General features: G+C 38.5%; 1 protein-coding gene across 1 annotated transcript in view; it reads left to right on the top strand.

Moving 5' to 3' along the window:
• Positions 1-11,983: 11,983 nt before the first annotated feature.
• The window catches only part of gabrg1 (gamma-aminobutyric acid type A receptor subunit gamma1), a 30,256-nt gene continuing 19,464 nt past the window's right edge, over positions 11,984-22,775 (top strand). Inside the window, exons 1-2 of the mRNA XM_067614583.1 lie at positions 11,984-12,725; positions 22,045-22,205. Of these exons, the coding sequence (XP_067470684.1) occupies positions 12,649-12,725; positions 22,045-22,205 (238 nt within the window). The 5' untranslated portion in view covers positions 11,984-12,648. The remainder of the gene's footprint in view (positions 12,726-22,044; positions 22,206-22,775) is intronic.

The raw sequence follows: 22,775 nt of genomic DNA, 5'->3' as shown, positions 1-22,775 counted from the left end.
TTGGTTTTCATTCTTTATTCATGTTTACAGTTTTGGTTAATCTGTTTTCAGATATTATTGGCCTTAAATTGACTCTGTATCAGACTATGAAGCACTGCCTTTCAATTTGGTGAGGCTGGTTACTGTGTTGTACATTGAACATGTGAACTGAAACATAACATGAAAACATAACAGCAGGGATTTGCTTTAATTGGAAGAATCTTGCAGCAATGGTTCAGCCAGACACCTTCAGTTGAGCTTGGATCAGCTCAGCCTGATCACCAGTTTGGCCCATTCCATTCAAATTAGCAAACTCACTGTCTACCTACCTTACCACACCTCTTATACACTCCCAACTACTCACCCACATCCCCCTGTGAGCTCAGTTACCTCACAAGTTCCAGTTCAAAGTTGATATGAATGTGTTACCTTGGTTTGGAGTGGTTTAAATTATGATTTGCAAGCTTTGACACTAAATGAAAGTGTTTAATATATATTCCATGTAAGAGTTGTTTGACTGAACTTGAGCACACACAGAAAATGTTTTATTTACACTGATACATACATGTTACCAGTAGTTACAAAGTCATATCAATTAAAAAGTCGTGTTAATCACTCACTGTATGTTTCCTTTGTTATTTCTGCGTTCCTTGTCAAAGTGACATTCCACTGTTTTTTATTAAACTGTAATCCACCAGATATGAATAATCTCCTTTTTTATCTTGAACAAAGTCAAGCTACTGTAGTCCACAGGTCTTTGCATGATGCAAAAACAACAATTCTAAAATATACCATGATATGCTAATGCTCTGATAATATTGCTTTTGTTTCTCTGTTCTCTCGTTGTCATTTTCCTCTACAGATCAGCTTTGCCTTCAAGGCCTCCAAGAATAAACACATGGTTTATGCTTTCATCCATAAATAAAGACACCAAATAATCAGTGAAGGATGGTGGGATGCAAATTTGACTTAAATGCTTTGTACTGTAAATAGTTGTACACCCTGTTAGCTCATCATGCTGATGTAAATAACACAACTGAACTGTAATAACTGCTGTAATGTTTATCCTCTGGGCTAACTACTCCCACCATTTCATCTTAATATGTAACCTGGAGGTCTGTCAGAGGGAACACCATCATGGAACTGATCCTAAGAGTGTCAAAACAGATATCTGGTGCTGCTATTTTTAACAATTGTCAGAGTATCTTATTTCAAAGTGATGTAGAACAAGACTAAACAACTGGTAGCTCCTAGAGGCTGAACTGTATGCCACAGTTTAATAATGTTGCACAAAGGTGTATGGTTCCAAAACATATATGCATCTTACTGCATTGTCTTTGATTTATGTTCTATTCCAGCTTCTCCTTGGTATTATAATTTATGCAGAAAAAAACATGCAGAGGCTGCACACCTTTTCAGAGCTTTCTCAGACCTGTGCTTTTTAGTCCAGTAAAATCAGACTCTAGTTCGTTTTTGTTTAGGAAGGTCTGAAGCACAAATAGTGGGTTTTCTACGAATATTTGTTTCGTACAAATATTTTTAAAATTATTTGTTTTCGGAAAGAAAGAAAAAACATGTCAAATACCAGCGCGCAGGTCGGTTACGTCGCTATCTCAGTCACTTTCCTCTGCTCCGCTGTTACATCTATCAGCAGGTCTCAACGAGGGGAGTCACATCCACCTGCTACATGATGCACATTTCCTAATTTGGACATCACTCCCAGAGTTACAGGTGTTCGCCAGAGATAAAGCTGAGCTACTGACACATGCAAAGTGCTCCCAAGGGAGTCTCCATAACCTGTTGTTCCCCTTCTCCTTTCCACAAAGTTAGGTTGTAGGTTGAAGTTCCTCCCTACACATTACACAGTGTGCTGTCTCTGTGTTATGGGTGTATAAATAGGTAGAGGTCTGTCTGCAATGAGTCGATGAGTAAAGTTTTAGTTCAGTAGTCAGCACAGTCGTCTATGATCTGGGAGACTCTAGTTCGAGAAGGACCTCCTTCATAAGGTAGTTTATTAATGAACAATAATTTTAACACTTTGATTTCTAAAATGAAAAGTGTAATAAAAACAAAAACAGGATTTTTGAGCCTCTTTCCACTTTTATTCTTATAGAAATATAAATGCAAATAATTTTGCTGCCTCAACAAATACAGATACAAATACAAATACTGGGCTCTCTGCACATCCCTAGTCTGAACACATTAATCGTATTCGGGTGCAGACCAAAACAACCATACTGAGACCTTTTAGAGGAGGTGGTCTCAGGCTGGTCCCAACACACACACTGTCATCACCTTCTTTATACCTTTCCACTAGTGGAGCAAAAATCTTGTATTGTACAGCTTTAACCACACTTTACATAAGTCTTACATTTAGTTTGGTTACTCCAACACAAAAGTGTCCAGATATTTTTAATATACAAACAAACACACACACACACACACACACATATGTCAGCAGGCCACAAGGCATCCAAATCCTAACAATGCTTAGATCCACAGCAATGCTGAGAGTCCTGCTGAAAGGTGAGTGTTGCTGAAGCGGCTATAATCAGGCCCCAGCACAGAACAGCACAGTACAACACAGCACAGCACAGCACCCACAGCACTCAGCACATTTACCCTCCTGTCTGCACTTTACCCTCCACCTGCCTTTGATCTGTACCAGCATTATCTTATCCCTCTCAATGCTGTCCACTCTTTCAATGGGTGTCATCTGCCCATTCCCGCTGAAATTCACCCCCCATAAGCTGTGCAAGCATCAGCTACTGACAGGAATTAATTATGTAATCATATCATTTCATACATCAACTTTTCTACTCTTTAATCCAAAATCATATTTTAAAAGGGGTAGCCAAGCAGTGGACTATGCGTTTTCTGTTTTTTTGTTGTTGTTTTTTTTAAAAAATGCATACGCACAAAACCTTATCATGTAAACGCAGCATTAGTTCAGCTGTCAGTATGACTCAAATCTTTTTACATATATACACACACACATGCAAAAACACACACACACATACATACAGACACAGGCACACACAGTAACACACACAGTGAGTCTTGTGACCTTTAGGGGAGTCTTGATGACTGAGGTGGAGTATCTTTCTAAGGGCCAGAGGCCAGAGCTGTCCACATTCATCCCATTACTCATCACAGACTCCCCGACCTCCACCCTCCCACCCCACCACACTCAGGGCTGCTGTGTTGGCCAACTGCTGCTGACTATACACATCAGGGGAACTATACCTCAGGTCCGGTACAAACGTTTTTAAAAAAAAGTACGTAAGGTGTGACCAGATTCAAATACCTAGATTATAACTCTAACATGTTGTATGTGGGATTCAGGAAGCCAGACTGAATGATTTCACCAGTTTATTCAGTATTTTATTGGCACCTCTGTTTCCCTTCTTCAACACAGACCTGCCCAACATGAGCAGGACACTACTGTCCAGATTTCCTTCTATAGTAAACAATACATTTTGTAGCAATTATCTGCAGTCCCACCATAGATATTTCAGTGTAGGTTTGAGATGTCTTTGTTAGATGTGTATTACTAAAAACTAGTACATGACAAACTTGTTTGATGTTGTCTTCAGTCTCAACAATCCCCACCAGCATCAAAAACTTGCAGGAGAAAATACTTGCAGCACAGTGGTGGGCTCCATTTGGTGTAGTCACAGTGGATCTGACATGTAGTTACAGAACATTTTGAGGAGAAGCTTACAGCACAGGCTGTGTTTCCAAAGCTACACTGTAATGAATTGCTGTAAATTTACTGTGGATTTACAACAGTGTCTTACTGTATTTCCTAATAATTATAACATACATATTCATCCTTTGCATGTAAATTAACAGTTAATGCAGTCAGTTAACCATACGAGTAGATAACTGTAATTTATTAGCAAAAAACGTATTTTCTGTCAAGCAGTGGAAATACACACTGTCATCCTTTTACAAGTCCAGTCACTATCCATTACCATTGTACTGATGATTGTAGGCTAATGTTTCTGTTTTGATGATGACACCTTTTTATTAATCAAACTGCTCATATTACTTGGTTTTGAGTGACAAAACATAACTGGCTGTTCCTGAACTGGACTTTGGACAGCACAGCTTCGGTAATCTATGTCATCATTCTAACGAGAGCAGTCCATGTGGAGTTCAGCCAAGGAGGTTATCTCCCGAAATTGTCCAGCATTATTTTGTTTTCATGATTATTGAACTGTTGAAATTTCAGATAATGTTTCATAAGGTCTGTTTCATTAGATCAGGTTGCTAAAATTGGCGAAGCATGCTCTGTGGCTAGCACAAGCTCAATTAGCCATAATTACATTAGCTAACTAATGGCACAGTTAAAGAACCGCGGGGGTGTCTGCTCCTCGGCCGACATTACTGTCTTTCAGAGGCTGTAGCGGGCTCAGTTCTAAAGCTAGAGTGATGATACTGGTATCATATGAAACTAGACAACCTAAGGCATCCATTGGTACCATGTCATGCTAGCTTGTCAGGAAGGGGGCTAAATAATGCTCCCAAGTTAGGCTAAATTTTGGCAAGGGAAAAACTGGCATGGCCATTTTAAGGTCCCTTGCATTCACCTTAAGATATCTGAATGAAAATGGGTTCTATAATGGGTTCTATGGGTACCCACAAGTCTCCCCTTTAACAGACAAGGCCACTTTATGCTAATCCCATGCAGTTTTTGGCCAAACCATGCAGTTTTTTGCATGCAGTATAAATGTGTTATTTTCAACAAACAGCCAGTGGATGATCAGCATCGAGGGGCACGTGAGGGCATTCAGCCAACTTTTGTGTCAGGACTTGCTGCACTGTTTGCGGTGCTCTACATTTTCCACCGCCAGTATCAAGAGAAGGCCTCCAATCCCTGGATTTCATTCAAACACTCATCAGTATAAATCTGGAAAGAGGTAACAAGGACATCCATGGAAAGGTTATCACCAAGAGGACCGGGAAAGTGGTTCAGGAAAGGGCCACAAGTGTGAACCCTTATGTTGCCACACTGTTGAAGAACTTGCTAGACTAGTGGGACTTCATCTAGGCCCTCATCATCGATGATTGAGGATACCAGCCAAACACTGCAGTAAAGTCTCTCTTTCTCCCTTTCACTGTCACTATCATTCAGTGCACTTTTACATTTGCAAAAGACTTGTTTCCAAGCCATACTGTGATGCAGTTCTGTTACACTGTTCTTGATGCTATTTTAATTTAGCATCTGAGGTTATGCTCTTGAGTTCATTAAAGCTGTCATTAATTATTTCAGTGGAGACAGTTTCTTCCAAATATGGTGATGGAGTAGGCTACCCTGTCAGTTTTTTTAATACAAATGTTCCAAATGTTATTAGTCTTACATAGCCAGCTGTACAAATAACTGAGGACTTGTAATGAACTACAGCAATATGCTATTAAATGTGTATTCTCTACTGTTATCTACTTTTTTTTTAATTTGTGGGAATTTATAAGAATTAGGTGCAAAAGTAGATTTTTTTACCCTTTGTAAATAAGCAGTAACATGCTGGCATATACAGTAAAATTACAGTAAAACCCCACAGTTATCCTACTGTCATATACTGTAATCCAATATACGGTAATATACTGTTAAAATAAATTACAGGAGATGCACTGTAAAATAACAGTAAAATGCTGGCAGCAGAGATGCCACCATTTTACTGTTATTTTACAGTGAAATTCTTGCTGTTGCCCAACACAGAACTATAAATACAACTTAATATTTCTTATAATTTGTAACTGTAAAGCAATTTGTAAACCCGCTTTTGTGCTTCATAAACAAAGTTATACTTTCTTGCATGAAGCACTCGGAATTGCATCTGTGTTTGAAAGCTGCAACACAAATAAACTTGGCTTGCCTTTAAGTTTGTTTACGGCTCTTAACTTTGTGTTGACACTGCAGCCACTTTCTGCTGCTGACCTGTTCAGAAATTTCTTTTAATTTCCTTCCAAATATGTCATGTTATGTATACGTTTTGCTGCATTGAAGTAAAAATTTAAATAATTATGTTTTCTAACAGCTCTACCACCAGTGAGAAGTCATTGGAGTTGTATAAAATTCATATCAATTCTATTACAAGTCAGATTCAGTGTGATTTTCCATAGGTCAATACTTTACTATCACAGCACTGGATTACATACCCATTAATTACCTGCTTTTGTTTTTGAACACCCGAGAGTAATTACCACTAATAGCTTGTTCTTATCACATATTGTATCTCTGACACATCAGCTTCAAATAAATGCCACCTAGCATCTGTCTGAGGAGCTGTATGCCTAGCAGGGCTGCACCACTCATATCTAAAATATAATTACAGTAACAGCATCGGCCTCGGGGAGCAGAGAGGCTGTTCACAATGGTTTTATCATGTGTGCATAATCTACCTCTCTCCGTCATCTCTCACCTCTGGGCTGTCAGCACAGAGAGACTTAGCTCTGCATGCATAAACAAGTACAAAAACTATCTTTTATCTCACAATGTAATCTGAAGCAAAAGGGAATAATATGAGATATTTTACAGCATGTGAGTAATGCCAATTTTATCCCTTCAAAGACTACACTTTAAGTTTCTTCTTAAAGGCCCAGTGAAACAGAAGTTAGAGCGTCTTTAGCTTCTGTATTGTGGTGTATTTCAGAATATATCACAATGGAATATTTGAGCTTTGTACAGTTACAAGAGGGATTTAAATCAAATCCTCCACATTTGATTGGACTTTTTAAAAGTGGACGGGACTTAGAGAGAGCTTCAGAGAGAAGACAGCAGGCTCCACACACGTCCAAATCTGTTGTTAGATCAGGAAGAGGAAGAGGAAGAGATGAATGAATTAGTCCTCAGCCACATTGTTTTGGAAATGAAAACAAACAAACATCTTGCTGCATTAGTGACAATGTTTGCTTGTCACTGGCTGATGGTAACAACTCATCATGTTAATGAATTTACATTTATTGTGACTGAAATAAAAATGTAATTTGTAATATACAAAACCTTAAAATGATTGTTTGCTTTTCACCAGTACAATCATTTTTTACCCCTTTAATGCATTATGGGTTTTGGGGTCTTGTTATTTGTGCAAAAAAACAACAACAACAACAAAAAAAAAATTATCATCAAATTTCATATGCAAAGCCTAATCAACAATGAACTGATCTATTTACAAGTATTATGTGTGTTTCAAAGTCTGATATGTCTTATTTCTCTGTGCCGTAGAGCTCCATTTTTGTCCAAAAACTATTAAAAACACATCAGTGAGCCACAGTGTTTCACTTGACATCTTCCTTCATCACCATGAACACACACATACACTATAGTTTATTTTCACTCAGCCCTACACACACCGTCCTCCTTCCAAAAGTACTCACTAGAACACCAAATGTGGATTAATCCTCCACTGGAAATAGTCCCCAACAAATGCACTATTTCCTCCTGTTTGAGTAACGTTTGATAAAAACCACATATTACTGAACCTTTTTAAAAAAACGAAAGTATATAATTGTGAGGTGTTTTTAAAGAGTCACATGGGCTTGGGACTGATTGTCACACAGTGCCAGAAAGTCAGAAAGTACTGATTGTTGGGTTTTCTCTTTTTCATGGGATTTACTGTATAACAATAATAATAAAATAAAAAAAATATAGAACTAGAAATGCATTTCCTGCGGAAAATGCGTGTGAATGCTGAATACTGAAATAAATCGCAAAGCATTGTTGAAAATACTAAAGACTCATTCAGGATCCCCATTTGTACGGATACAAGTTGATTACCATGGCATATTATATTTAACAGATTTGGCAGTTAATAAGTTGTATGGTGGTGTTTTATTTATGACCACAAGGTGGGGCTATTGGTGCCATAATTCAGTATGTTGTGCAGATTCTCATGTAAAACTTATCTACCAAGTTTCACTTCATTAAAGACAACAGAATTGTATAAATATCATGTTAAAAAGTTACTTTAGCGCCCACTTTGGGCAGAATTTTATGAAATGTTACACACTTCTGTAAGGTCACCTTGTGTACAACATTCCCAAAATTGGTCGCAATCCGATTCAGTATTTAGGAGTTATTGACCATTAAGTGCATTAGGCCACGCCTTCAAACTTTGCTAACCAATAACAGACAAACCGTAAGTGATATCCAAAAACAAATGAGTACATTTTGTTCGAGGTCTTCTAAATATGGTTTGTACCAAGTTTCGTGAAGATTGGATGAAATGTGTGCCAACAGAAGCAAAACATGTGTTCATAAAAAAAATCCAAAATGGCGGAAAAAATTTCAGGCGCAAATGGGCGTGGCCTATATCAGTCTAATCAGCATCATCCAAGGAACATGCTGACCAAATATTTTTTTAATAGGACTTACCATTCATGAGTTCATGGGTTTCTGTCGCTCAAAGTATAGAGGAGTTGAAAGCTTCCAAAAAACGTACAGAAGAATAAGAATAACTAGAACATGCAATTTCTGTAGAAATTGCGTGTGATTGCTGAAAGCGAATTAAGATTGCATAACTGGAAGTTGAACACTATTGAAAAATCTACCAAGATTAAAATCAGCAATGGGTAGAATCTAACCTACACCCTCATGCTTGTAAGACAGACATGCTATGCACTGAGCTAACATGTCACACACCAATGTCAGGCCAGATTCTGGTATTTAGCCTGTCAGTTGCATGAAATTGACAAAAAAAACAGTTCAGCTCAGCAAGCAGATTGACATCACCTGGACTCCTTCATCTCTACTGAGTTCTGCCCTAAGCAGGGCTTGAACTCACAACCTTTGGATCTATAATGTGATGACGAGCGCAGGCTGTGCCTGACTTGTGCCCATTCAAACGTGGTCATGTAGTTCATCTGTACTTGTACATAGTGAGAGCAGGCTCAGGTCCAGGGAGCGGCTCCTGTGCTACAGGCCCGTTCATACCTGGTTCAAGGCTTCATTATTTTTTTAATTGCTGTATTTTTAAAATTATATAAAATCACTGAAACATGTTACATTTCAGAAAAATACAAGCACACATATAGCACAAAGTATGCAGCAGTTGAAACGCAGCAAAAAACGTATGGAAGACGAAATAAGAATGAGAAGAACAATGAATGAGAAGAACAATGTGTGATTGCTGAAAGCACTCACACTTTTATAACACCAGATTGATCCTTTAAACAACTGCTGTAAATGCAGTTTTAAAGCAAACAGCTTATCAAGATGAATAACAATCAACGTATTGTGGCAAGAACTTGTCCTACTGTATAGAGGAGGAATTAGTAATACACTGAGCAAATATACTGCACCAAAATGATACAGTACTGTCTGTATATTAGCCAAACACGGACCTGAATCTTTATTGAATGAAAATTGGAAAGAAAATGTAGTCCAGTGTGGTCTTTCAATAGAAATGCTGATGCTACAGCTTTGATGAAAAGATAAAAATGAGTGAGATTTCTTGAAATTGATTTCTCTCATATCATCTTCTTCATGCTATTCAGTCATGAACAATTAGTTGATACAGTTGCCTAGCAACTATATTTTTCCCACAGGAAGTTTAGGTCTCAATAGTTAATTAGATTTAATCTAATGTGTTTGTTGATGTCCATAAAAAGAGGTTATATTAAGCTTTAAGTGTTGGTGTGTGTTTGTTTGATTGACAGGAGTCTCCACCTATCAGTGAGCTGTGGTGGATGCTGTTTGATTATCCCACATCAGCTTCACCCAGTCATCCCCCTCTTAGTCCCAATTTGGATTTTTACGCTTCTAGCTTCCAACAATGATGGTGATGAGTGATAGAGCCAATTTCCAGGGTTTTAGCCTAATAATGTTATTAGGCTACAACTTGTCAAAATTTTTCTTTCCTGTGAAACTGGTATTTTGTGAGATGGAATCTGCTCATTAAAAACCCATTTATATAATACACATACTCTATCTTAAACTAGGCTTACAGTATATTCAGAAGTAAGTTGCCACAGATGCTACTTCTAGCCCGCACATTCATTTAATCTTTACCTGCCAGGTGTACAAGTACTGTGTGTGCTTTACTCTTGGTCAAATAATACCCAACAGGTTGGTCTGAACAGTAAATAGAACTTTATTTGACTGAGGATTAAACGGACAGGGGATCACTGCTTAAGATAATGTTTCTATGTTAAATCTCTCTTGAAATGAAACTATGAATAATTCCAACCTGGTTGTCCGCTAACACAGATTAGAGCATTTGTATTAGACAATTTTGGATTGAATTATTGGGCTGACTATTTGGGGCATTCATCCCTTCATTGAATTATATGCACATCATTTAGGCATAGATATTAAAAAACAGTAACGCTTACACTTACTCCAAAGCTGCAATTTTAATTCAAATACACATTTCCATCCAAGTCGGATTTTCATCAGGTCTAAATGTTTGAAAGAATGAATCCCACTCCCAAGCTACTAAAGGAAGGAATCTCTGTCTGTATGTCTGTATGTATGTGTGTCCTTCACATATCTCAACAGCTGTTCATCTGATCAAGTTCACAGTTGGCGGACGTATTGTTGAGGACCCAAGGAAGTGCAGTGTTGAGTGTGAAGTTGTTTGGATGAGCAGTTCTCAAGAAATATATAAAAATACCTCATACACAATGCTGATTTGCTTCTTCTTCTGCACATGGAGACAGTGAGCAGAAATACCAACAGTGCCACTCTGCCTCACTGCAGTCGGACATGGGATTACATCCGTAGTGATAAGGACTACTATAGAGAATGAATTGAGGATGTTCAGAGAGTTAAGCTCCACTATTGCAATTCCTCATGCATGTTGTATGTATTAGGGATGTGCAGAGAGCCCAGTACTTGTATTTGTATGTATATTTGTTGAGGCAGCAAAATTATTTATATTTGTATTTGTTTTCAAATAAAAGTGGAAAGATGCTTTTATAATCTTGTTTTTGTTTTTATTACACTTTTAATTTTAGAAAATTTAAGTGTTACACTAAGTGTTTATGAATAAAATATCTTACGAAGAAGGTCCCCACACTGGGTCTCGAACTCAGTCTCCCAGATCATAGACAACTGCGCTGACTACTGAGCTAAAAGCAAGTCAACTGCAAATATGCAAACAGGCCTCTACTTATTTACACACCCATTACATAGAGACAGCACAGCATGTAATGTGTAGAGAAGAGCTTCAAAGGTGATTCTTGCTTGGCACTTTTCATTTATTGCCTATTTTTACAACCTAACTTTGTGGAAAGGAGAAGGGGAACAACAGGTTATGGAGAGTCCCTTGGGAGCACTTCATGTGTGTCAGTAGCACAGCTTTATCTCTGGGGAACACCCCCAACTCAAGGAGTGATGTCCAAATTAGGAAATGTGCGTCATGTAGCAGATGGATGTGACTCCCCTCATTGAGACCTGTGAATAGACGTAACAGCGGAGCAGAGGAGAGAGACAGAGATAGCGATGTAACTGATCAGCATGTTGGTATTAAACATGTTTTTTTTTCTTTCTGAAAACAAATAATTTTTTAAAAATTTGTACAAAATAAATGTTCATAAAAAACTCACTGTTTGTGCTTAGAATAAAATGGTCTTTAATTGATTTACAATCCTAAATTTTGATTACCAAGAGTAAGGACAATAAGAAAAAAATGCTACAGTTAAAATAATCAAAATTTAGGATTGTAAATCAATTAAAGACCATTTCATTCTATGATTCATTCTAATTTCGTCTTCCCCCTATATGTTTTTCAGTTCAAGAATTAGCTTGAAAATGACTGAACAACGCCATCTACAGATGTAATGCCACTTACTGATACTAAGTCATTATGATGAGATACTAAGTCATTATTTTGAGATACTAAGTCATTATTTTGAGATAGTTTCTCATTATAATGACTTACAGGATCTTTTTTTCCATCACAGTGGCGGAAATGAGCTTCAATAATTTATTGATATGTTTGATGCATATTGTTGATGTATCATTTTTGTGCTTCTACTCTTTGTGATGTACCTTTTTTGAATGTTTGAATAATTGTTGATTGATTTGAGATCCGACTTGAAACTAAACGTTGTGTCTTTGGATTAAAATTTTGGTTTTGGAGTAGGTGTGCGAGCATTAATCCCTCCAACAATTTAGTCAAGGTGCCCTTGAGCAAGATATTGAGAGGCCTACCCCAAGTTAACTGCTGAAGATGCTCAGTGGCTGACAGCCTGTAGCTGCAAACTGCATGCATGGGTCCACATGGCAGCTCCAGCACTGCAAATGGATTAAACCCTGAATGTGAAGCGGGACGCATCTGCATAAGGAGCATCTGTTAATTTACCTGGAATTTAAAAAAAAACACCCAAGACAATAATAGACAAGCAAATAACCATCAGCTCAGTCATTATGAAAAAGCAGGTGCAGACTGTCAGCGATAGTGTTAGAGCGGCGTGTGTGAGAGCAGCAGCCTGTTAGCGGCACTGCGGATGGACTGAAGAGCAGAGTCAGCGGTCCCCGGCAGCAGCTTCACTCTCTCTGCTCCATCCTCCCCCTCCACACACACCATGGACGCATCTCTCACATCGTGTCGTGGCTACATTTAACCCTCATCTGCTGCGTTTAGAGGCGACCTGACGACAGAAAACTCCGATTTCCTCTTGGTTTCCGTGGACAGGGTCGTTTCCCAGCTGTGGAGCAGAATGAAGCGGCTGTTTGTCAGGGCTGTGCAGGACAAAGCCATGAACCCCTGGCTGCTCTTCGCTCTCCTCGGACTCTGGTAAGTGTGTACTGATGTGAGGAAGCGGGTCTCCATCATGTAGACAGGAGGAAGGTTTGTCAGGGTAAATGGCTGCAGATGTTGCCGCCTCCTTCAGGCTCATGTCTTTGCCCTCGACAGGAATCGCTGCGTTCCGCATCTTGTATTCTACCTGTGATCACAGTAGCAATCAGTGGGTCAGTGTGTGAGCTGGGGCCTGGGAGGAAAATCTTTGGAGAGGAACGTTTCCTTGCTTCGTCGGGAAATGTTCCTGAAATTAAGTAACCTTGAGCAATATGTCTGCATTTTTCCTTTCTGCGCCCCGCTGATTGTGTTTTATAGACGCAAAAACAGGGTGGCTTTATTTCGAGTTTTCGTAGTTGAAAGGGGGGTTAAACCGTCATGTCAGTACAGCAGTAGAATGTCATGTGGTCTATGGGATGATGGATGATTTTGTTCCTTGGAGGACACAGATCTTCAATTACCTCTATCTGTCAGCTGCACACACAGGTGTGGATTGTGTCCTGGTGAGGACAGGCCTACAGTAGACCTACTACTGAGCAGACACTTTCTTTATTCAACACGTCATGTTGCATATTCATGTTCAAACACCCTCTGTTAGGACACCTATTGCACCCATCACCATGAAAGTAAGATCTGGCCTGCAGTGTGCCTCCATAATGGTTATAGACTTTTACAGTGTTAAATAATTAGTGGAGTAGGCAATAAAACTAAAAGAAAAAAAAATTAAAAAGTTAATTAAATTTGCCAATTATAGATCTGTATAATATTCTTAAAGGGAATGGCAGAATTATTTTAACAAGGCCTTTAAATTTAAGTTCTTGTGTGTCCCTATTGGTTATACTCATCTTATATTTATAATGGATCCTACATTTCCCATGATGCATCTTAATACCTTCTTTTTTAGAACCCCTCCTTCTGATAACTGACTGCCTACACCTTTCAAAATCCTGTCACAGGTCTGTAACCAAGCCCAACAGGAGCAGCGCCGGGCTGTGAAGACAATTTGACAAATCGTGTATCATCTGATGTCATTGGGCCAAAAGGACTTTTTCCCCATAGATTTATATCGTGAAGGAGATGTCTGTAAATCAGCGGATAATTTTTTTTTTTAGCATCACAACTTGAAATGACTCGTCTCACTATTAGAATTTGATCCGTTCGGTCACATTTCGACTGTCTAGAAGAGCCGCATGATTGAATTGTTTTATCCCCATTCAAGCTAGCCAGAGGGCTAAACTGGAAGTAGCCGGCTCGGCTGGCGAAAGTCACTAGTGTGTTTGCTCTATGGGTGCAATGATCCCAGAAGATCCGAGTAATTGTATACCCGGAAGTTGAACTTTTTTGGCTTCATGCGCCACTGAGCAACTTTGATAGGAATGAATGGGGCCCCGCCTCCAATGCTGTATCCAGTTCTCTTTATACATCCATGTTTGTAACTCATAAATGAGTGTCTCAAGCTGATGACATCAGTATGACATCATCAAGGTTATTGTCTTAGACTTGAGTAAGCCATACAGAGGACACTGTAAACTGACATGACACTTTGACATGTAAATTGGTAGTGTATCCCTCAAAATTTAAAGAATTTTCAAATTTTTTCATGTGACAGATTGTTCTCCTGTAAAATGAAAGTGATTCTGGTGACGTCATGTAGTTCACAAAAAGAAAACACAACTCCTTAAAGCTATTTGAGGCAATGAAAGAATAGATAACGATTACACTGAAGTAACAAATCATGTACAGTGTGCACAGCAGACTTTACATGCAGATTCATTATATTTAACCTTCAGCCCCAAAGACCAACCAGTACTTTTCTGAAATACTTCACTGCACCAAGTTTGCTGTGAGTCAGTTAGTTTAGTAATTTGATTTATTAAAAATAAAGTAGGCTAAATGCTCAAAGTAAGAGTGTTAATGAAAATAGTAAACTACATTTTGACGAGAGAAACGTATGGGGCTACAACAGAGACAGTTAAATTTGGGCATAAAACATAAAATTTGGCATTGGAAACAAAACCTGAACTGAAAAAGGAAACAATGGCATTGAAACACTTGTATTGGAAAAAGTTGTATTGGCACTGAAACAAGTAGTAGCCCCATACCTGTCTTGTTGAGGGATTCTGCATGATTATTAATATAAAGCAGTAAGTAGTTAGTGAACAGACAGCTGCCAGTGTTTCTTGACACCACAAGCTCAGGAGAACTTCGGTCCTGTAACTTGGTGATCATAGGTGGCAGGAGAGACTATGCTTGCCGAGCAGCCGCTGGAACAGATGAGAACAGACAGTGGAGAGAGGCCCCTAGAGAAGAACATGCTGAGACAGTCTGAACTGGTGCAGAATCAGTGAATCATCACTAACAGTCTCTAAGGCTCCAGTTGAATCAACATTCAGAATCAAAGCAAGGAGACTCAGTGGCTCACCACTTTTCACTTTGTGACTTTAAACTTGAGCTGAACTCAAGCAGCACTTACTACAGCTCAGTGCTGAAGGCAGAGCCTGAGTGTTCAGCTGCATTGCTTCTAACGACTACCAGATGACAAGTCTGACTGTAATGAACTGAATGAGGAAATTACCAACATCTAGCTGCAAATACGGACAGTGTTTTCCACATTTGAATGTCAGCCTATGTAGTCAGCTGTGGAGGTTGCTGCTTGCGTGTTCTTCCACCCTCTTTGCTGAAATTTGGGCTTTTTTGGCTCAACTCAACTCAACTCAACTCAAATTTATTTATAAAGCACATTTAAAAAACAACAGTTGACCAAAGTGCTGTACAATCAAGATAACAAAAGCCATAAACACAATAGAGACACAAAGACAACACAATGGAAGCTCTCATACTGAGTTGGCTGCAGACTACATTAGCTGCTCAGTTTTCATAAACTAAACCTGAGAAAAACAGGATCAATCAGAGAACTATTGTCAGGTGTAGAATGGAATCAGGGATAATTGATAAGCATCTAGTGTAGAGCCTACTTGAAATTACTCTCGCACACGTAAATGCCTGTTGAATCTTTAAAAACACAAGACAAATTAAAAGATAATTCAGTTTTATTACATCTTAGATCTTATTTATGTAGTTTTTGCCATACTTTATACCAGTTAAAGTAAAGTGTACCAGCTCACTAGCTCAATGTGGCTGTCAGCTCCCTCTTTCATCTCTCTCCCCGAGCTAATCGCATTCAGTGACCTGGCTAGGTCTGGTCAACAATGCTAAATGGGAAGCATTATGCTTTTCCTTATTTTCAGTCATATATATATAATGTTACAATGTCAGATGTTCATGTTAAAAGTGGCCAAAGTGTCAAATAATGAGTAAACATATGTAGCAATAATCCCTGTGAGCAAAAAGCAGCAGCTTCAGACTGCTCTGAACACTCAGTTTCCAACAGTTTTTTCTACTTTCAGCCCAAGCTGACATCAGCTCATGATTTCTTTATATGGTCATCTGCTCCATGCACAATGCATGAGTTCACTGCTTGGCTCCACTAACATTACAGCATTTTTCTATTGTTTTGGGGGTAGTAATGCCAAGCCATGATTGGAGTTGAGCTGGCAGGCTGTGAGTGTTTTTCCATTACACAGCAGAGCAAAGTAAAATAAATAGTTTATCTGTTGGAAGTGTGCTGGTCGTCTGCAGCTCTTTATCATACATCATCATCACTGTGGCTGTTTCTGCTTGTACTATTCCTTCCTGCATTATTTCTAACTGATAAACTGAACAAAGAGCTGCAAGTATCTTCATATGTTGTTGTGTTGACCAGTTTTTAGCATGACTCATGAAGCTCTGCTGATTCGGTGAGGAACACGTTTCATTTCCTGTAAATTCTTCACAATAAAAGTCTCCAGTTATTTAGTTTAGTCCTTTATTTAGGGAGGGGGCCTTAACAAGACAGGAGCTAAGACTGCCTCTGAAGAGATAGAGGTTGAACTGAGGGGCTGCATAAATGACATGTATAAGATAAAGAGCTGGAAATGAGCATAATAGGTCCCCTTTAAAGATACTGTTAAGTATCTTTAACATTGTTTTAACACTGACCCAGCCAGCAGTAGACTGTTGCAGACTTGCTTCTACATGAGTAACAGCTAAACAAGATAAAGGTGGAGCTGGAAAGCTGAGAGAAATTAAGTTTAAATATTTAAAAATACTTAGTTAACAGGATAATGTCAATAAGCTCAGTTTTCTGTTCTGGTGTCATCAGAAATTCTAATATGCTAACTGTGCTAACTAACCAAACCACTCAAAGTATGTAGTTGGTGTGATCAGTTCTGACCCTATACCTTCATTACAAAAAGATTTAATGAAGGAAAAAGCCACTAATTTAAATTGTAATCTTACACTCATACTGATATAGACTGAGGGGAATGTGAAAAATACAATAATTAAAATGAGTTAATATAATGCAAAAAGAACTGTAATAAATACCAGTTACCTTACTTATTAATATTCAGTTTTTGTTGGACCAGCCACTGACGAGGTACTATGCACGTTTCAAATGGAATGATCTGCAAAATGCCCTCAAACTTGAATCATTCCATTCCTCTTGGAGATTTTAAAGCTTTATTATCTGATGTTTTTTTATGATTCTTGTAACTTTTTTTACTAATTCCTTGTTTATTGCGTGGTGGTGTTGTTTCTGTCTGCTGATTGTGTTCTTGTCTTATGAATGTTTCTTGTTCTCTGGTCTCTCTTGGAAAAGAGATCTTAATCTCATTGAGACTGCCTGATTAAATAAAACATAAATTAATAAATATGGATGAGACCATATGTTTACAGAAATAGATGGAAACAGATGAAAGAGCAGGGGGATTATATATATATATACACACACACACACACACACACACATATATGTGTGTATATATATATATATATATATATATATATATATATTTATATAGCTTAACCATGTCATGTGATATGCTACTTCAGTACACTTTAGCAACAAATATTACTGGGACCACTACAGAAATTGCAGATGAACATTTAATATCCAGGAATTCATATGATAGACACTACCACTGACTATCCCTGTAAAAAAATTGTCCACAATTTTGAACATTGACCATGAAAAGTCCAGCCATATACTAGGTTTTGACCTAGTTTTGTTTGAAAATGTACTGTAGAAGTGTTAAAGTGGACTGTATTGTATCACAAGGTGTTTTTGATACAGTCCACCTCAAAACTGTAGACCTGTTAGAACCATTGACAGCTTCACACCATAAGGAGAGAGAGAGACTTAATTATGCTATTGTTGCCTCAAATATGAAATATTACTAAAAAAGGAATAATAATGAAAATTAAATCACCACTTATGGAGGAACTTTAACCTGTTACTACATGACTAATTTGTCATTGTGTGGTAAAATGGCTATAGAAAGATGTTTCCTACATCCATTCTACTCAAAAGCCCCTGATTTTCATCCCCACCACACCCCTGTTTGCAGCTGTCCTGAAGGAGCTGAAGGAGTTTTTACATTGAGAATGAATGTACATACTTAGTTATGATTGGGAATGATGCATGATGAAGCAGTTCATTTTTTGTCTTTGTTTTGTTTGATGCAATTCTTGTGTAGTTGAGTGGAGCAGAAACAACTATGTGCTTCTGTTTTAGGAGGAAATAGAAAAGAGTGGGATTGTTTGTTGCCAGGTTGTTGCTCCTGTCAGAGGACATAAAGCTGAACCTTTCCCAGCTGTGATACGTTGTGCCACTGGGCAACTTTTGAGTGTTGGATAGTGTCAAAGAATTGCTGGAGCTGGTTAACCCAAAGTGAAGAACAGGATGTCTTATGCAGGAACATTTATTAAAGCTTATTTATCGATCGAGGTGAATAAAGTTTCAGAAGTTTCAAAGCCAAAATTTGCCTTGCTATTTTTTGTATATGAGTTACATAGTAGGTCAATAGACATGATTCAGTGTGTATAGTGTTAGCCTTGTACAGTATTATTTATGTAGGTGATAGCACAGAGTGATGATGTTCATTTCTGCTGCACTGGGTTATTGTGCCATGGTTTAGGTCATATCCTTTGTAGTAAAAGTCGTGCAGGAAAGGGTCATTTCCCAGCCTGGGCTGAACGCCAAGTCCTCAGGTCTCTTTACAGTATCAGATCCATGTTCATTACCAGAGAACAGCAGCGGCACACCTTGGCACAGACTGAGGGTTCAGCCATGTGTAACTGCCTGTAATAGACACAGCATGGTGGGGCAGCTGAAAACAGACACATAAAACTGCCTACAGCTGTTTCATTCCCAACTTACATCCTTAAAATTCCCTTTTTCCACTGGGATCCACAAAGTAATCTTCTCCTTGAAATCCAGAGGGTGTTTTGTATGTGACTTACACTCACATTTGAGATGCCCTTAAGCTTTTCCTAGATTGAAAATGTGTTTTTTGATTACTTGTAGAAAGAGCAGGATGACTGAAAAGGTCCTATACTGAAATTCACTGCTGAGAAAGCTGATTTAGTGTTTATATTCTTTGCTGAAATAAGCACAGAACAAATACATGCTGTGTAAGCAAATTTAGTTTTTGTCCTTGGAGAGTCCTATAATGATATTATATAAATTGGCCAAGAGGGGAATCCATACACAACATGATTGCTGGAACTCTTTAAACTGTGGCTCTTACAACAAGAAAGGTCTGGCTTTGATTCCTGGACCCTGTCACACTAGATGAGTTCAGCCACAGTGCTGCTGTTACACTTTAGTTACACACATTAGGGTGAAGTTGGTTCTCTGAAGATACATGTGAACGACTTTATGGTTCTTTGCAGAGAATGGTGTTGTGGGTAACTGTAGAAACCGAATCTCATCAGTTTAGCTCCACAGATTGAGCTGAGGTGTAAAAGTACACTTCAGGTCGCAGTTACGTATGTAAAGTGTGAGTGATTGTAAGCCATTACACAGCTAGTGGTCGCAGCTGAACGGATTGAAACAGAAGTGTACCTGTTCTTTCAGAGGCACTGCTAAAAAAATGAGGTTGAAAATGATTCAATGTGCATACATGTACCATGAAAATCAAGTTTTACCTTCTAACCAAAGACTCCACCCACTTATTAGAACTCTGATATAATCATATAAACTGCTTCATCCAATCAATTTCTTTTTCTTCTTTTTCATTTATATCATTTTTAATAATAACTAACTGATGAAAAAACAACTCCATCTGTCTTTAGCTGTAGATTTGTGATGTATGTTCATGTCGTGACACTCTGAACCATCCAGACATTTCCTGAAGAAAAGCTTTCTGTTTTTTAAGCCATCGTTATCATGTTTAACTGTGATTGGCTCAGCTGTTTCAGAGCTATGAGAGCAGTAATGTGACTGGCTGAGAGAGTATCTCATAATCACCATACCTGCTGATCTATATTCACCTTCACTCAGCCCTTTTGCACGTTGCGCTGCTGTACACACATGAACCAAAATAGCAGGTGTACATTGAGAAGTCCACACAATCTGTGCACCTAAGACCTATCATGCTGCGCTTGGCATTTATTATTCAGATTCCAACTGAGGGTGTAAAATATTAAACTGAGGGTGCAATGCATGCTTTTGTACCCTCATAGAGCCGGGCCTGTTGCGCCATCGTTTTAAAAAGTCTCTGTTTCCACTCGTCCAGACTAAAAAGCGGTGCCAGAGTTTTCAAACTAAAATGTGGTCAGTAGTGCTTTCAAAAATCTAGGTTTTAAGAGATTGAAAACACCGGAGTAGTGTGGACGCAAGGCATAACATCACAGATCATTAAACAAAAGCAATCTACATGCACCAGTTCAAAGATAACATTGTTATGTGTAAACATACCTGTGCACTGATTTTCTGTCTTCTCCGCTCCTGCTCCGTCCTCTCCATGGACTACAAAACTCTCTCTCTCGCTTACTAAATATGGATATTGTCAAGCTGTCACTCTGACCGAGACTGGCCAATAGAGATGTGTCTTACGTCTTTCAGCGTAGGTCCCGCCCATGAGATTCAGCTCAACAGCAAGCAAAACTTTTGGATTCACAAACAAAACTTTTGATTTGCATTTTAATCACAAATTTATTTACTTGCCTCCATATGTGTAAAGTACCTCCATATGTGTAAAGGTTTCACAGAGGTATGGATCTGAGAAGAAGGACAATTTTTTACTCAAATTCACTTCACGCAGTATCTTTGCCTCACCTTCGACTCTCCATCGCCTCCCTGTGGAGGATTTTGTCTTTGTCCATCTGGAATGATAAATTAGATTACAGAGGAGCACAGAAAATATTTAATTCCCGGCCTCCCCTTGTAATGTCAGTCTTGTCCAAATGGGACTTTAGTTTTTTTGGTAAACCAGCCAGAGTTTGTGTTGTCTTTGTTTTGGAGTTAAGCGTCATTTCAGTGGATTTATTTCTGGTATCATCTCCTTCACAGTGACTACTAAACCTCACCATCTGCCATGAAAGGACAGACCTCTATTCTGTAGAGGAAATGATGAACGCCACCACTTAGATTTCACATTGTACATAATAACCTGTTTTAATCACTGGATCTGTGTGTTTTGGAGAGGAGGAGACAGTAAAAACCTGAACGATGAACAGTGGAGTAATCCTATCCCGGAGAAGCTGGTTGTTTAACAATTAAGACAACAACCCATGATCCCACGCTACTTCACACCATCATCATACTCCGTCTTTTGTTATTGTTTTGATTGAGAGATCCCTAGCGGCAGAAATTACATATTGTGCATTTAAAACCTAGTTTGTTTGAAGCATACCGAGACCTTAAGCATTCAGTTTTATCTTTCAGCCAAAACAAAGCAGTCAAACAAAGTTGTCACGAGAATCATTACAGACGAACTCTCGAGCAATACTTTTGCCCTCACATAATAAAAGTGGATTGTGAAGCAGAACAAGAAAGACTATTTCTTTGTGAGTGCAAGGGTGATCTCCTGAATATGTGGTCTTTTCCTAAATGCAGGTGCTGGTGACAATGAAGCTGTTCCATGATAAATCGCAGACAACACACTAAATCTGATCTCAGTATACAGGAGCCTTAAATGCTGTTTTGAGGTTTTGACCCTAAAACTAATATAATTGGGTGAAATATTCTTTGGAGGAAACAGTCTTTGGGGTTTTGACAACCAATTCTAATATGTACTGTACCAACATTTGAACTTTTTCATGCCAAAACCAAAAAAAAAAAAAAAAAAATTCAAACCATACTGCAAAGGCATTCCACATCTGCATTAATACTCTTGAATTTATATCTTAGGGCATCTACATACACCCACATTTTATATGAGATTTCTTTGTTTCTTACAGTGTTTTCTTCTTTTCTTTTGCTACTCCACAGTGCAGCGTTTGGACCCAGTAAACAGGAAGAAGAGGATTATGAAGATGTACCCATAAATAAGACCTGGGTTTTATCACCCAAGGTCTATGAGAGCGATGTGACTTTGATCCTAAATAAACTTCTGCAGGGCTACGACAACAAACTGCGACCTGACATTGGAGGCAAGTGAAGTTTATCCTCTGGGGATGTGTTTTGTGGTAACTCTGTTAGATGTTCACTCAGCTCACATTAAATAGGGGGAGTTCAATAGATGTTTAAAAACAGCCTTGTGCAATTTGAGTTAATGCGTTGCCATTGCATGGAAAAATTTGGGAAATTACAATTTCTACTGCTGCCGCTGTCTGGGGTGAACCTTGCATCTTCTTGTTTAACATACTTCCTCTTACAATGAAGCTTTAATTCTTACCCAAAAAGCTGTTGCTCACCTCAGTGCCCCATTTTTGCTGCAAAAAAAGCCTTACTTGATGCAGACTGACCAGATTCTAATGATGGCTTATGTTCGCAAACTTTATATTTCTGTGTAACTAACATCACTGAAACTACACTAGAAACTAGAATTTACCATTGTTTTGTATGGTTACTGCACTTCAAAAGTCACATGCAGAAGGATGCTTGAAGGATCTGAGAAGAATGTACATATTTATTTGATTTGATTTATTGATTGGGACAGTTGGCAGTTTTAAACATTAAAGATGCACTGCACCGGAGTTAGCTCGAAGCTAATTTGCATC

The sequence above is a fragment of the Thunnus thynnus genome, chromosome 16 (assembly GCF_963924715.1).
Source record: "Thunnus thynnus chromosome 16, fThuThy2.1, whole genome shotgun sequence".
Lineage (NCBI taxonomy): Eukaryota > Metazoa > Chordata > Actinopteri > Scombriformes > Scombridae > Thunnus > Thunnus thynnus.
Note: the sequence above shows the minus strand (reverse complement) of the source record. Positions and strands in the feature narration are given on the sequence as shown.